Source organism: Galleria mellonella, unplaced genomic scaffold, assembly GCF_026898425.1.
Source record: "Galleria mellonella isolate WM207_F2 unplaced genomic scaffold, CSIRO_AGI_GalMel_v1 utg133, whole genome shotgun sequence".
Lineage (NCBI taxonomy): Eukaryota > Metazoa > Arthropoda > Insecta > Lepidoptera > Pyralidae > Galleria > Galleria mellonella.
The window spans coordinates 2499712-2515580 of record NW_026441990.1 but is presented as its reverse complement, the minus strand read 5'-3'; the positions used below and the strand labels follow the sequence as shown (position 1 = coordinate 2515580).

The following is a 15869-nucleotide window of genomic DNA, read 5'->3' as shown; positions in this document are numbered from 1 at the left end:
ACTTTACCTTAGTCCTTACTTACTAATTAGGAATCGACCCTGAAAGTGAGATAAAAAAAGTTAAATATAAATAGGGTACGAAAACATAATCATCTTAGTTTTCTGAAACGCTAACGTATAAAAAGACATACATGTAAATTCTAACAAATAATAATACTTTTTTACTTCGGTTACAAGTACGTAGTTCTAAATCTATAACCGTATACGGCCTGTCATAAGTCTGTCAAATGTACATAAAATTTTACTATGCATTAAAGTTTAAATAAATAAATATATCTAAGATCTCGGTACAATATTATATTTCTTGGTCTATGACATTAGTATAATGTAGATAATGTCTATGATAGGTTACACGTTACAATTACTTGATCTGTGGTAGGTACCAAATTATAATTGAACACTGCATCTCATACATTAAGGATATATATATTTACTTTGTGACTGAGGTCATAGATTAAAACACTGTTTTTGACGTTACTCTACGACACTACTAGTTATACCCTAAGAACAAGGAATTACATATAAAGAATGATAAAATAAAAATTGTAAATTTCGAATCCCTAAATGGTTTCTTCCTTTCTTCTTATACAAATATAATTAATAAAGTTGGAATTTTTGTTAATTTCTAGCTGGTAAGTGTATAGAAAATGTTATACGGCCGTATAACCCTACCAAATTCAAATACTACCTCTTTGCATACTTTCTACATAAATTGTGTGGAATATATAATCTAGTAATAAAAATTTGACATTTTCAAATAATTGACATATCATAAATTTTCATACACTAGTCTGCTATGAATAGACAAAAATAGCAACTGGTAGTTTATCTTTTGTTCTTTTTTACTAATTACATTTACTTAAGAAGAAAGGAGATAACTATATAATGTACAGCTTTTATTTTATCATTCCTTCTATGTAATTCCTTGTTCTAAGAGTTATACTGAATTATAATCTTTATGTCATAATACGGTGCGTATTTAAAAAATAAATTGCATTTTATGAGATTTATTAATGTCAAAATAAATATAATAATCATAATATAACTTTTAATTTAAATTTTTGGTTGAATATATAAGTTACGAATATTATTGTTGTTTCAAGAGATATTAACTATATGTTACCCCCATCGTGCTATAACGAACGGAGCATAGTATATGTTTGAAACTACTACGATTTTAAATTTGGAAATTTGAAATTTCATTCATTAAAATGAGACTTATAACTCGTATAAATTTGTTACCAAATATTTCGGTGATAAGATCAAGCATTATAAGAAAAAGGTCTAACGATGCTAAGAATAAGGAAGAGGAGGTAAAGGAAGTAAAAAAAAGTAGGTTATGTTTTTAATACAATATCTTCAACTTATGTTCCTTATGTACTATGTAGAATTTATATTAAAATAATTTCATATGTTTTTCTTTTTAAAATTATTTTATATTATGACAAGTCTCTTAGTCAAGAATATCAGGAACCGGTGCATTCGTAAAATGCATCGTGGATTTTTTTATTTATCCAGAGCAGGCCGAGGAAAGGGGTCTAAATTTTCTTCCTTCTGTTATAGATATAATTATAGAAAAATATGGAGCCATAACAACACTAAACATTGATCGTCAGAAACTCCGTAATAGTCTTGACATACCAACACTTCAAGAGTTAGGCGTCGCGTTAGATGCATTTGATAAAGACACAGAGTCGAAAGTCCTGGTGATGAATGGAGAAGGTGGCTCCTTCTGTTCCGGTTTTGACATTGATGAAATTGGAGATAAGGGATATAACGCATTAAAGGATGCTGCGGTAATGCTTATTAGTAACTGCATGATAGTAGTAATAATTTAATAAATAAAAATCATTTTAAGTAAACTTAATTAAGTATTGGAATTTTTTAATTATTTGTTGTGTGCTTGAGATATAGAACGGGCCAACCCTTCCTTTACCATGGGTGTCATAAGAGGTGACTAAGGGAACTTAATGGTAGAAAGATAGACAGCAGCATCCAATTAAAACATCACCAAAGTCTACCTGTATTTGCCAACCCACCTGTTAAGCATGGCTACTAATGCAGCAGCAGTGGACAGTTAATGGCTGATGTATAATACAATCTTAATGATAGTGGTAGTCTTGCCTCCTTCCACATTACAATTTAAAATACTCAGTGAAATGTGGGTATATTGAGTATAACACTCAATTTACCATTACAGTAACAATTATTTTCCATGAAACATAAACAGGAAAAAGTACTGTCATTAGTACTATATAAGAAATAGATAAAAAACATTCAGTCCGATACAAGCAAACATAAATATAAGTGTTTGTATTTTGTGTGAACTACAACAATATAAATTTCATTTGTATTATACTATAAAGAAAAAAATTACAATGTATACATTCATATAAGTATATTATATATAAATTTATACAAATAATATAACTCTTGACATAAGACAGGAGGTTCAAATAAAAAAAAACCTCATTTAACAGTTTCTTTATTATAGTTCCAATAACTTTTATTCTAATATCTTATCCACTATTTTATTTTATGTTATAGTCACGTCTTCTACGGCGCCCCTTGTGTGACAAGCCTACTATAGCTGCAGTGTCAGGGTATGCGGTCGCTGAGGGCTTTGAGCTTGCACTGGCATGTGATCTGCGTATCATAGAAGACACTGCAGTACTTGGATGTCTTGGCAGGAGGTTTGGTGTGTGTATTATTTGAATTATTCAATTTTCTTTTTATTTATTATATATTATATATAAATCATTATTGTTATGTATAAAAATAATGGGTAATTTGATTAAGTCAATTGATGTGGGTACCTGTATAATAGTTATGACAATTAAAATAGTTTTGCTTCCAATCTCAACCAAGTTGTATCTTTTAATGGCGACTGATGAAAATAAATGTAATTATGCGAAAATGACGTCAAATCTTACGAATATAGTGCTTCCGGGACATTTTAATCCAAAAACAGATAAATGGAGGGATTATAAAGAGCAGTTATTATGTGCGCTCGATGCCGCGGGTTATGGTGAACAGAACATCGATAAAGCGCGTTCATTGTTTTTATCTCAGTGTGGAAAAGACACTTATGGCTTAATTGTATCTCTATTAGTACCAAATCGACCAACTGAAGTGGAATTTTCCCATATACTACATGTTTTAGACAAATTTTATGAACCGGAAATTAATGAAATTTTACAAACGGAAAAATTTCATAAACGTCATCAATTACAAAATGAAAGCGTGCAGGACTTTGTAGCAGCTATAAGTTTATTGGCTGTTAAGTGCAACTTTTCGGACTTGCAACGTCAGTTGAGAGACAGACTGGTGTTAGGGGTTTGTGATATACGCTTGAAAAGAGAATTATTGAAAACAGAAAAGCTAACTTATGAAAGTGCTTTACAAATGTGTCTCAATTATCAAGCTACATGTTTGGATTTATACCCTGATAACATCCTGCAGAAGCAAACTCCGTTCCATGTTACGGAACCTATGGAAATTGGTAGGATAAAGTCAAATGACTGTCGACATTGTGCAAGACTACATAAAACTGGTGAGCGCTGCCCGTTTGTGAAAGCAAGATGTTACTTTTGTAAACGTTATGGGCATATTGCATCTGCTTGTGAGAGGAGATTGGCGAAAGTGCATCAGACTACAGAATGTGGGGAGGGAAGCTGTAAGTCCTTGCCCGAAGAGATGTTGGGGGTGTATAATTGTACAGAAAAGTACCTTCCAGCAATTAGAGCTGATGTGATAATAGATGGTGTGAGCCTTTCCATGGAAATTGATTCTGGAGCTTCGAGAACAATTATTTCAGAGGAAACTTATTACAAATTATGGGTAACACCACCCCCACTGAATCCTACCAACATAAAATTAGTGACATGGACACGTGAACCACTGAAAGTGCTGGGACTGGCTAATGTACGGGCTAGTTTAGGTAACAAGGAGGCACAATGTGAGCTGTTGGTGATAACAGGCAAGGGACCAAGTTTATTAGGAAGAAATTGGTTCAACCCTCTGGATATACATGTTTCTGGATTGTGCTGGTCTAATGAAGAGTTAGCATCCTTCATAGACAAATTTCCTGATTTATTTAAGAATGATTTAGGAGAATATATTGGTCCAGAAGTTTCATTACATGTACGACCTGAGATGGCACCGAAGTATTTTAAAGCTCGACCAGTACCATTTCCACTTAAACAACAAGTGGAAGCTTCTTTGAAACAGATGATTAATGATGGCGTTTTGACACCAGTTAAGTATTCAAAATGGGCCACACCAATTAGAGTTGTTAAGAAAGATGATGGCACACTCCGTATCTGCGGAGATTATCGTGCCACTGTTAATGCTGCTATAAATACAGATACATACCCACTGCCCACATCAGCTGAAGCTTTTGCAAAGTTAAGTGGAGGACGTGTGTTTAGTAAATCGGATCTTAAGCAAGCTTATACACAGGTGAAGGTGGATAAGGAGACAGCTGAACTGTTAACGCTTAACACTCCTATGGGACTCATGAGGATGAATCGTTTGGCCTTTGGTGTGAGTGCGGCACCAGCAATTTTCCAGCGATTAATGTCAGCAGCCCTTGTAGACATGGAAGGAGTAGCATGCTTGCTCGATGACATTGCTGTATGTGGGAGAAACATTGAAGAACATAATGAAAGGTTATGCAAAGTTTTAAGCAAATTGAATTCAATGGGATTTCGTCTTAATGTAAAGAAATGTGTATTTGCATCAGACAGCATTACCTTTCTGGGACATATGATTGATGGTGAAGGACTACATCCATCTCCAGTAAAGGTCAAGGAGATTAAAGAGAAACCAGCACCTCAGAGTAAGGTGGCGTTACGGGCATTTTTGGGTCTTTATAATTTTTATGAAAAATTCTTGCCTGACAAAGCGACGATTCTTGAACCATTGTATAGGTTATTAGATGCAAAACGACCCTGGATATGGGGTGAAGCCGAACAAGTGGCCTTCAACAAAGCTAAGAATCTTTTATCATCAGATTTGACATTAGTTGGATATGAATTAAACAGAACACTGCTATTAATTTGTGACTCCTCTGATTATGGTCTAGGAGCTATGATTGTCCATGTGATGGATGATGGATCAGAACGACCGATTATGATGGCTTCACGAACTCTTCAGCCACATGAGCGGCGTTATGGACAAATTGACAAGGAAGCCCTGGCAATTATATTTGGTATCACAAAATTTCATGAATATTTGGCAGGACGTAAATTTGATATTATTACGGACCATAAGCCGCTTGTTGGTCTGTTTAACCCTTTAAAACCTATACCTGACCAAATATCACCAAGAATGTTACGGTGGTCGCTGAAGCTTGGTTGTTATAATTATAATATTAAATATAGGCCAGGGAAACTTATTGGAAATGCAGACGCCCTTAGTCGATGGACAGTGCCTAATACGTCTGCAGGGGAAGAGGAACGTCTAAGAGAAGTACTTTTACTTGATGAGCAGCCAGAGGGGTGGGACCTTGATGTAACACGGATTGCAGTAGAAACTAAGAAAGATCCAATTCTACAGAAAGTTATGTTTCATATACTACATGGCTGGCCCCGTTCTAGTCCAAATATGGAAGTGGAACCATTTTGGTCTCGCAGAGAGGCTCTTTCTCATAGTAAAGGATGTTTACTATGGAGCAACAGAGTTATTATACCCAAAGCACTGCAGAGTAAAGTTTTGGAATTATTACATGCTCCCCATGCTGGCGTTGTTCAGACTAAGGCTTATGCTAGAGGATATGTTTGGTGGCGTGATATGGATCTACACATTGAGAGAATTGTGGCAGACTGTGTGCATTGTCAACAAGTGAGAAATAATCCACCAAAAGATCCACAGGCTTGGATACCGTCGGAGAAACCTTGGGGTCGGGTGCATGTAGATTTTGCAGGACCCTTCCAAGGTAAAACATTTTTTGTACTGGTGGATAGTTATAGCAAGTGGTTTGAAGCCGAGATTATTCCATCAATGAGCAGTGAGACAATTATTAATGTATTAAGGAAGATTTTCGCTGCACAAGGATTGCCTGATATATTGGTATCTGATAATGGCAGGGCTTTTAGTTCTGAAGAGTTTAACTCTTTTCTGAAAAAGAATGGTATAAAGCACAAGTATTCACCCCCGTATCATCCTGCGACTAATGGGCATATTGAACGTGCTATACAAACATTTAAAAATAAACTTAAGAAATTTTCATATGCCAATTGTAACATATCTTGGCCTGAAAAGCTATCGAAAGTATTGTATCATTTACGCACAGTACCGAATAGCACTAATAAAACACCAGCGGAAATTCTAAATGGCCGTCGATATAGAACTGCTGTTTCCAATTTACACCCTAATTGTGTACCAGATGATGCCCAGAAGCAACTTGAAGCTGTAGCCCAACAGTCTCGAAACAGAACGTTTAATATAAATCAAGCAGTGTTAATTCGGGTTTATGAGCCAGGACGGAAATGGCTCAGGGCTACCATTGTGGAGGTTGAAGGTCCAACCACATATAGGGTGAGAACAGAGGATGGGGAGATACATAGGCGCCATGTAGATCAGATTTTATCACGTGGTAGCAAAGAGCATACTATGCGCCAACGTAGACCATCCTGGGATCAACCAGATGATATTGTACCTGAGGCTTCGCCTGAGATTGAAATACCAGACCCTGATTCCTGGCCAGATATAATTGGTATACCTAGGGAATCTGTGTAGCGTTCATGTGTTGTGATTAATATAAAGAGTATCTTAGTCTTATGTGCTGATTTCTGTATTTGTAACTATTATAGATATTAATTGTACTTCAAGATTATAGGGGTGAGATATGTTATGTATAAAAATAATGGGTAATTTGATTAAGTCAATTGATGTGGGTACCTGTATAATAGTTATGACAATTAAAATAGTTTTGCTTCCAATCTCAACCAAGTTGTATCTTTTAATTATTATTTTGGCTAAATAAAAGCTGTTTAAATTTAGATTAATAAGAATTTTATTGTATTATTATTTTATATACTATTTCAATTATTTGATATTCAATTAGTTGAACTTAATGAAAGTTAATCTTTCAATCCAATCCAAGGGGTCTACCATGGAGTTAAATTCAGAATGTTCGGACTCAATTTCATGTTCTTGAAATCAGCACAGTAAGTGGAGCTTGGTATTTTGTATGTCATAAATCCTACCATAAAAGTCCAAAGGAATGATAATTTTACATTTTTAGATGGTATATTACGCAATTTTATTATAATTGTTTTTGTTTCATTTGGGCCCCGTAATTTCGGAAAACATTACATGGTAGCCTTTCAAATTATTTCAAAATTAAAAGAACACTGTCTAAATGAAATTATTAATAAATTATTATCTGTTTGATTTGTACCATTATTAGACAGCAGATTGTCTTATGGTAAACATAAATTATTAATTTGTTTATATTTTAATTAAGTTCCATTGATACAGACAATAGTTCACTATGAGAGCATTTTTTAAATAATCATTCCTAAAATTGTATAAGAGATTCTCTAAACCTACATGAAATTGTTCATTATTAATATGTACTTCATTGTATCTTACAGGTGTGCCCCAAGGTTTGTTTGGGGCTCGGCGTTTGACTTCACTTATCGGGCTCTCTCGTGCATTGGATTTACTTATGACTGGACGTCTGATCTCGGGGACTGAGGCACATCAAGCAGGACTAGCATGCAAACTTACTACTACTGGCACAGGTCGGTCCTTATTACATGTTAAATTAAGCCTAGCATCCTTTTAGTAAGTATTCTATCAGTGTAACTGCACATTTTTTCCAAAGAAACATGGGTAACTAATGACATTATATAGTTGTATATCCATTCTAAAAAGAAAACTAATAATTAAGCTAAGGTGAGATAATAAACATTTTTATTCAATTTAATTAAAAAAAAAATACTGTCCATACTGACTTGATTTATATACTGCATTAGATACTTTATTTATTGCAAGAAAGTTAATGAAATTTGTATATACTATGACGATCAACATATTAACATTTTATAATTATACAAATATAAAAATCTTGGTAACGTTTTGCAAATTAAGATCTTCTTTTTCTTAAGTCAGTGTAAATGGTAATAAAAAAATATTAAAAATAGAAGCAGAATTACATAATTGTTTAGTACAAGGTCAAAATGCACCTATTCGTTTAGCATTTGTTAATTAACTAAAATCTAAACTAATTATCTATTATTATGCTAATGATGGTCTTAATTTGATTACATATGGTTTGATTATTTGAGAATCGTTAAATATAGAATATTGAACATATAAGTAAATTGTATGATTTGTTTGACTGTAGTTGTGTACTTTTTGAGGGTAGTATGTATGTTGAGTCTTAATCTTTGCCGCAAAATTGCTTGACAGTTTATGTAAATGGTGTACTGACACCAATAAACTGGCATTGTGGAAGTATAAACAACAGAATAAAATATGGAGATGGAATATTTGCTACTTTGTTCCAAAGTCAATTAAAGTCAAAGGTCAATTTCCACACGGTATCCTCTGGAAGCCACTGTGGCAAATACGTGATGAATTCTTTATAGTGGAGCAACTGGTTATAGTAGAGGATAAAGCCAGGCGTAAAGGTCGAGTTGATAGCATAATAGGATCGTTAGTTATTGTTATTGGCGAAGAGATTGCTTGCTAGTAATGGGGTCTGGCTTCCTCATTGCTAGCAATATACTGCGTTACATCCTCACGGTTCCCTCGGAAACCATTTGATTATTTACTCTTAATTACCGACATCATGATTAATTCTAGGTGAATTCATCACGATGTAACTGATATGTATTTTCATCTTTATCTATCATCCCTCACTGGTACTCCGCTAGCGTATACCGTTCATGGGATTATCATTCAAGACACCAATGGTCATGAACATATTTATTTTTAAAAATTTTCAGCACTCGGTGAATCGGTGAAATTAGCAAAATCTTTGGTAAAATTCCCACAAAATGCATTGATAATGGACAAACTAGCGGCGGTTAATTCCCAATTGAATCCAAACAGCGAAGAGAGTATGAGAGATGAAGCAGTCTTCACCAGCCTATTAGGGAATGCAATTGAAGATATCAAAGAGGGGGTTAAGAAATTCCAAGGAGGTTTGTATATTTTTTTCTTTTTTATTTGCTCGTTGTACTTCGCGATTTTAGACGCGTCTTGTTGTCGTTGTTAGTTGAAAAATATAACCTAAATAATTATACATAAAATCTAATATAAAGTATCTGACACACAGTTTGTGTTATTCTGCATATATATATAATATATATATATATATATATATATATATATATATATATATATATATATATATATATATATATATATATACATACGAGGTCACGGTTTTATGTTCTAATTAAGAGAAGTAAAATGTTTAGATTTTCTATGCTATTACGATATTGTGGACGTGAACCATATTTTTATTTTTTGTATTGCTGCCTGGCATATTTAAGTTATAATACCATAAACGATGGAAACAAGCAATTAATCTGTAACCTGTTTGATTTTAAATGGTTGCAACCGCAACATCTAATCTGTTACCAAATATATTTTATATACAAAAATATAAATTAGTAATTGACATATTATATATTTACTTACAGGCATAGGGAAACATGGCAAATTCTACAAATTAACAGAAGTCCCTCTAAAAGACTGGGAATTGGAGGAGACCTTGGAAGAAGTCAAGGTGACTATAGAAGAAAAAAAGAAAAATGGAAAGTCCTAAACCGAAATTTACATACATAGATTAAGGTTTTTTGTTCTTTAACGCTAAGCTTGTTTGTGATTGTTTATTAGTTAATACAAATTACTAGTCTTCATATAGTTTTGTATTATTATTTATTAACATTATTGTATTTAATATAGTGTATTCTAATATGAATACATAGTATTTTTAAATACATGGTTGAACATGCATATTTTGGATGTTTTTATTCACTAATTTGAAAACTATTTTTTTTTTTAAGAAACCAATGCTAGTCTTTTAGAGAAAATCATGAATGTTTATTGCGTATCCAGTTAATAATGCTAACTGTCGACAAATATAAATTGAGATAAAATTCAAATCACGTAGATACATCAATTGTTGTTACCTTTTATTTGACACTGTTAGATGCGACATAAATAACAACTCCAGTTGATGCAGTTATAGTTTTATCTTTGATAATTTGAAAATCTTACAAATCTAGTATAATATAAGAACGTAATAGAATATGTAACAGTGTTTCTCTTAAGGAATCACGCAGCAGTGTCATTTCAACCGCGCAAATAGAAATATCAAATATTCGTAGGGTAGTATTGGCGAGCTGCTATAATTGTGCCGGTATGTCGCTTGGACTTGTATTGGTATGAACAACACATATTCAATGTGATTTTGATTATTTTCGAATTCAATCGCATCAGTCACTCTGTCAAGGCAGAAAAAGGAAACTTGTAAGATATCACACAGTAGTCAGCATTCAAATTCTATAATGAGGCTATTTTCAAATAAAAAGGCGCTTTTTGAAAAAAATGATAATTTTATTTAGCCCTTAACGCCTATTCCTCAGTAATCCCCTTCTCTGCCTGGTACTTGTAGTGGAGGTCGCTGCAGTCCTCGTTGGAGATGTTGACCCATCCCTTGTCACTGATGTGGTACACCCGGATGATACCGCCCGAGTATGCGTCGCGATGGGTCGCGTGGTAGATTGCTCGACGGCCGAGTTCTGAAATCATATAATAATTTTAATAGGGGATCCCATTGGAGTAGTGAATATTATTTTCCAGCGGGATTTAGCCACTTCAAAGAGGCATATTATGTATTCTCAGCCATGTTTTGACATATATCTAAAAAACTCTGCTTGAATACTGCAATAAGAGAATGGTATAAATTTTTCTATTTTCTCTTAGACGATTATAATTAATTCCCTAAATATGTATCATGAGCAAATTATTTTGTTAACTGTAACTATAAAGGGTAAATATTATTGACTGACAAAATCGGTGTCTTACCTTGAGCTTCAAGGTCTGTTAAGTCCCATTTGTAACCAGAGTCGAGCACACCAAAGGCATACACTGACCCTGAGCCCACTGAGAACACTTTGCCTGGTGTACGGGTGCCTTCGCTGTCCACATAGTACAGTTGTGCACCCTGGACAAAGTAAACATAACTTAGAAAAGCTTGAAAAGAATATAGTAAATAACATGTAACCTATTTATTTAAAAGTAATAATAATTACAAGAGGTCCTTAAAACAAGAAGGGTCCTTATTATTAACAAAAATACTGATATAGATAAAATGCAGTCAAATCGAAAACATCCTTTTTCTTCAATTTCTTTGAAGTCCATTAAAAATATTGATTATAATTGTGAGGAACCAAAGTGGAAATTATGAGTCCAAAAATTTTTTATGGATTTTGTAATTCAATTATCTTCAATATTAACTAAGTGTAACTAGATTAAGTTACTCAGGTTTAAATATATAAAGGTTTTATAAACATAACAGACCCTTTTATCAAATCCAGCTAGCATCATGCCCATGCTGAGCCCCATTCCCTTGTAGTTGTACACCATGTTTGCCATCAGCTTGCTGGCAGCAGCCACCGAGATGCGTTCCCTGTTCCTCAGTTCATATAAACGACACTGCTTGGCGAGCACACGGTCCCAGTAAACACAGTCAGCTGCACCACCAGCCAATGTACCTAGATTGAAAAAAAAGCAAAAAATAAATATTAAACACTTTGTAATAGCTAGTTGTAATAACAAGAAAATTAATAATACATTTGATATCAACAATGTGTTCAGGTGTTAGTTATTTTTTATTTTTTACTAAATATAAGGAGCTTAAAAAAACATTTATTTTTATTTAAACTATTTCTTAATCTTTACAAAGCAAATTCTAATTTTAGTAAAGAGTTATAGATGAGAGTAATGCTTTATTTCTACACAATTTGGATAAAAACATTAGTATAATACATACAGACAATTTATAAAAGTATAATAAGACAGTTACGAGGATTAAAGAACTTAAATTTAGCAATAAGAATTAAAATTGAATTAATAAATTTCAATCCAGACAGGTATATGTACACAGATATCTTCATAAATTTTGTTTTATTTGCTTATTTCAATGATAATAGAAATAAAATAAGTATGAGATAGTCATTGACCTAGCTACATTTTGTTAGAACTCTCTAAACTGAGTGACTGAACTGAGAGAACTAAAATGAGTGGTCATATAAGAAATTACCCCTAAGGATGTGAAATGTTTTACATACCAAGTAAATAGTCATTGATCTCAACAATTTTCTTCATGGACTGTGATCCAATGAACTGACCACCAGTAGCACGAGAGTCTACTGCCAATAATACTCCTCCCTACAAAAAATATGCATTGAATTACCTATAGGTATTAAAACACTTGGTAAAATTGATGAATTGTTAAAAATTATGCATTTATTTTTTTATACCACTGAGGTGGCAAACAAGTATAGTGCCCACTTGATGGTAACCAGTTACCATAGCTTATAAACGTCTGCAATATCAGGGGCATTATCTCAAAAAATCTCCTTAGCCATTTTTTGAAGAACCCCATGCAGTTCTCTTGAAAAAAACTCGATAGATATTTTTAAGTTGTATATCTATTAATTTTTTTTTGTTTTAAAATTCAGTTTCAATTGTAGTTAAAGACTTTTACTTACTTTATAGCGAAATCCAAGTGTAGTGGTGCCATGATCAAATTCAATTTTAATATCACGACCAGTCTCGTCTTTTGAGTTAAATTTGGCTAGCGTTTCCACTGGCTACAAAAAATAGATAATTATTATTAATAATAAAAATAATAAATATTGGGATATTATAAACAAAAAAGCTTTTGGTAACCTAAACTTACGTTAGCAAAAGGAGGCACGGCGAGTTGGGCGCTATTGATAAAATTTTGGCTGTATCCAAGTACATCGTTTTGGAATGATGCAAGAGTGTCCACCGGTTTTAAATTGATTTTTTCATCGAGACGACAGAGATCTAGTAGAGCCATTATTATTTTAATGGATATAACAAATTTTTAAAAGTTTTGTTTGTGGAATCTTGGATGACAAGCGAAAATCAGATTTTGTGATTTGACAACTTTGAGTTTGACGTTTCTTTTTTTTTTATTGATTTGTCCTTTCGGACAGGCTACGACCATAGGCCATTCTGCCTCATCTTTTGTAAGTATGTATCTTCAACAGTGTAGGTTTTATATTAACGGTTTGAAGTACTTTTATTTTTAACCCTTAAATACCTGAAATTTCAAATTTGATACCGGGGTTTACATTGTTTCATTGCTAAATAAATTTAAATATTTTGATTACAGTAATGCCTAAAATATCAAAAACGATACCAAATGTGTTTTTCAAAATAAATATATAAAAATATCGTTTTGATTTTTTTTCAATTTTTCCCCATTAATAAACACAGTAAAGGGTACACTTATATTTTTTAATTTGATTTAAAAAAAAAAAACAGGCTTTTAAGGGTTAATGTGGTACTAAGCCACAGATGGCGAAAATATATATTTCATTAATAACATGTCAATAATTTTTATTATGAAGAATATATTAATTTGATTAGATAACAATTATTGTTTAATAATATTCTACTAAAAAGTATGAAAACTGAATTAAGTCGATAACAAAAATACGGGTATTATTACAACGAAGCAGTGTCGTCTTGAAGCAGAGAGTATATGGTTTCGGAAATTATTTAGTCTACTCAACGGTAGATGGCAATAGTAGTCACTAAAAGCATCTGTGTGGACACTGTCACTATAATAATCTAGATCCACCCTACACTCCGCACTCACAGTAGGTATCCATACTGCGTTTAAATTAGCAGCAGCAATATGCAGCCAGATCATTATTTAATTTTCAGCCATTAAAAAACAAAAACAATCTGGATGAATGGCGGTCCTCTACCGTTCATTTTTAAGGCACTTTTTTTACGCATAACGACTCTATCGATAGCAGCATTATTTCCGAAATGATACGACATCATAACCTTCATGAAAAGCGCATATTCTTTTTTAAAAAGCCGGCAGCACACCTGCGATGTTTCTGGTGTTGCAGGTGATCATGCGATACTCTATCACCATCAGGTGAGCCACATGTTCGTTTGCTTCCGTGTTATAAAAAAACAGTCTTTGTTGATACACATGGATAGGCAGTACCATAGACAATATAGTATAGGCACAGATAATATAATACTATACTAGTATTTTCCTGGTAAAAATATATATTTTTTTTTATTTTAATAAAACTAATGATATTTGGTTTAAAATCCATTTTTTTTTATTTTACGTAATTAGGAGATTTTTTGAAATAAGAATATATATATTTTATAAAGGATTTTGTTTGTTTTCTAAGACTTACGGAAGCATTAATAGTAAATCGCGACTAGTATCGCCATCTATTAAAATTTTTTCCGCGCGGCCATTTTTTTTTCGTCATCATGTCCCCCTGGTATAAGGTACTAGTACATTGTAATACTCATAACTAAGATGTTCTGATTCTCAATAGTTTCAGAACACATCAAATTAAAACAGGCGAGCCCTGAATAATTTATACGTAATTTATACGTAATGTACTGATATGATTGCTCTTATTTACACATGTTTAGATCAATTTTTAACGCACCACCTACCTATTTATTCTTTAATTCTTTCTACCCAAAGGTTGTCTAGAAGATATTGCTTAGCAATAAGACCGCCTTTTGTACTTCTCTATATTTATTGAAAATTCTTTAACAAGTCCTGTAATATTGGGGGAAAAGGGATTGTTAGCAATGGAGTTTGACAGTCCCATTGCTAGCAATATGCCTTATTAGGTCGACCTCCACGTGGTTCCCCCTGGAAACCATCGTGAACAATTCTTGTTGAATTCGTCACGATGGGCTAACTGACCTGCTTCATCCTCACCTATCATTCTTCACTGGTGCCCCGCCGGTGTATACCGATAGTGCGGGTGGGGTTACCATTCCATTATAATCCATTAAAAAAAAAGTCCTGTAATATTAGTGCAATAAAGTGTTAAATAAATAAATAAATAAATTTAGTAGCATAAATATTGTCATACAGACAACATAATTATGTTAAATGGGGGAAGTAGGTTTGTATTGGGAACTAGTTACCCAATTGGTAGCAATATTATCCATAAGAATTAATTTCTGGTGATTTCATCATGATGGACCAAAAGACTTTCAGTCTCACCTACCACCCCTCATTGGTACTTCGCCCGCATATACCGAAAATGCACGCGAGAGTACCATTCTATTGTTATCTAATGTTATTGTGGTCGGCCATTGTTTTCTCATTGTGATTATTTCTTGTAATTATTTATATTTATAATAAGTTTACTATTGTAAGCTTTTGGAGGAAACAATAAAGAGTATCTATCTATCTATTAAAAATAAAATACATCTGTCCAGTTTTCCCATATCTAAGCCGATGCCTTCTATATTTCTTTCTTAATTCGTACCCTAATAGTTAAATTGAGTTTCACCACCAAATTATTAGTTAGACGATTTCGCGAATCCGTTCGAAGGTTCGAATTATAAAATTCATCGAATACAATAAATAGTGATGGAGTTAGCTAACATATTATTACCTACATGAGTCAGACTCAGATGTCCGATACAATATCTATCTTATTGGCAATATTCGGATACTTAAACTCTGTCATTATACGATGGCTTATAGATAGTGTTCATGGTCTTTATACCTATTAGTCATTACTTAAATAATAATGGAAAGCTAGAGGTTTATTTCCGATACTTAATTTGGTTATGAATGGGCG

The 15869-nt window shown here is 33.1% G+C and overlaps 2 protein-coding genes across 3 annotated transcripts; one reads left to right on the top strand and one right to left on the bottom strand.

Annotated features, from left to right (window-relative positions):
• The first annotated feature begins 841 nt into the window (after positions 1–841).
• On the top strand, positions 842–9980 carry LOC113511240 (probable enoyl-CoA hydratase). 2 transcript variants are annotated; one of them, XM_052903213.1, is made up of 6 exons: positions 842–971; positions 1564–1796; positions 2548–2698; positions 7602–7751; positions 8961–9158; positions 9663–9980. In XM_052903213.1, exons 2-6 carry the CDS (start codon positions 1710–1712, stop codon positions 9785–9787), a joined length of 711 nt encoding a protein of 236 aa, XP_052759173.1. In that variant the 5' UTR covers positions 842–971; positions 1564–1709; the 3' UTR covers positions 9788–9980. The 2 variants fall into 2 exon arrangements, with proteins under 2 accessions (XP_052759173.1, XP_052759172.1); XM_052903212.1 differs by lacking the exon at positions 842–971 and adding an exon at positions 979–1332.
• A 580-nt stretch (positions 9981–10560) lies between these two features.
• Positions 10561–13169, bottom strand: LOC113511037 (proteasome subunit beta type-5). The gene is made up of 6 exons (XM_026894602.3): positions 12932–13169; positions 12741–12842; positions 12318–12417; positions 11548–11741; positions 11053–11191; positions 10561–10766 (listed from the first exon to the last, which is right to left on the bottom strand). The coding sequence occupies exons 1-6, from the start codon at positions 13073–13075 to the stop codon at positions 10600–10602; spliced, it is 846 nt and encodes a 281-aa protein (XP_026750403.1). The 5' UTR covers positions 13076–13169; the 3' UTR covers positions 10561–10599.
• Between the last annotated feature and the right edge of the window lie 2700 nt (positions 13170–15869).

Bases quoted from the DNA above. Each gene is read 5' to 3' on its own strand.
- LOC113511240 (XM_052903212.1), top strand. From the start codon at position 1,212: ATGAGACTTATAACTCGTATAAATTTGTTACCAAATATTTCGGTGATA. The intron at 7,752-8,960 runs GTCGGTCCTTAT...AAAAATTTTCAG, and splicing joins ACTTACTACTACTGGCACAG to CACTCGGTGAATCGGTGAAA. The intron at 9,159-9,662 runs GTTTGTATATTT...ATTTACTTACAG, and splicing joins GGTTAAGAAATTCCAAGGAG to GCATAGGGAAACATGGCAAA.
- LOC113511037 (XM_026894602.3), bottom strand. From the start codon at position 13,075: ATGGCTCTACTAGATCTCTGTCGTCTCGATGAAAAAATCAATTTAAAA. The intron at 11,742-12,317 runs GTATGTAAAACA...TTTTCAATCTAG, and splicing joins GATCAATGACTATTTACTTG to GTACATTGGCTGGTGGTGCA. The intron at 10,767-11,052 runs GTAAGACACCGA...ATATGATTTCAG, and splicing joins AACAGACCTTGAAGCTCAAG to AACTCGGCCGTCGAGCAATC.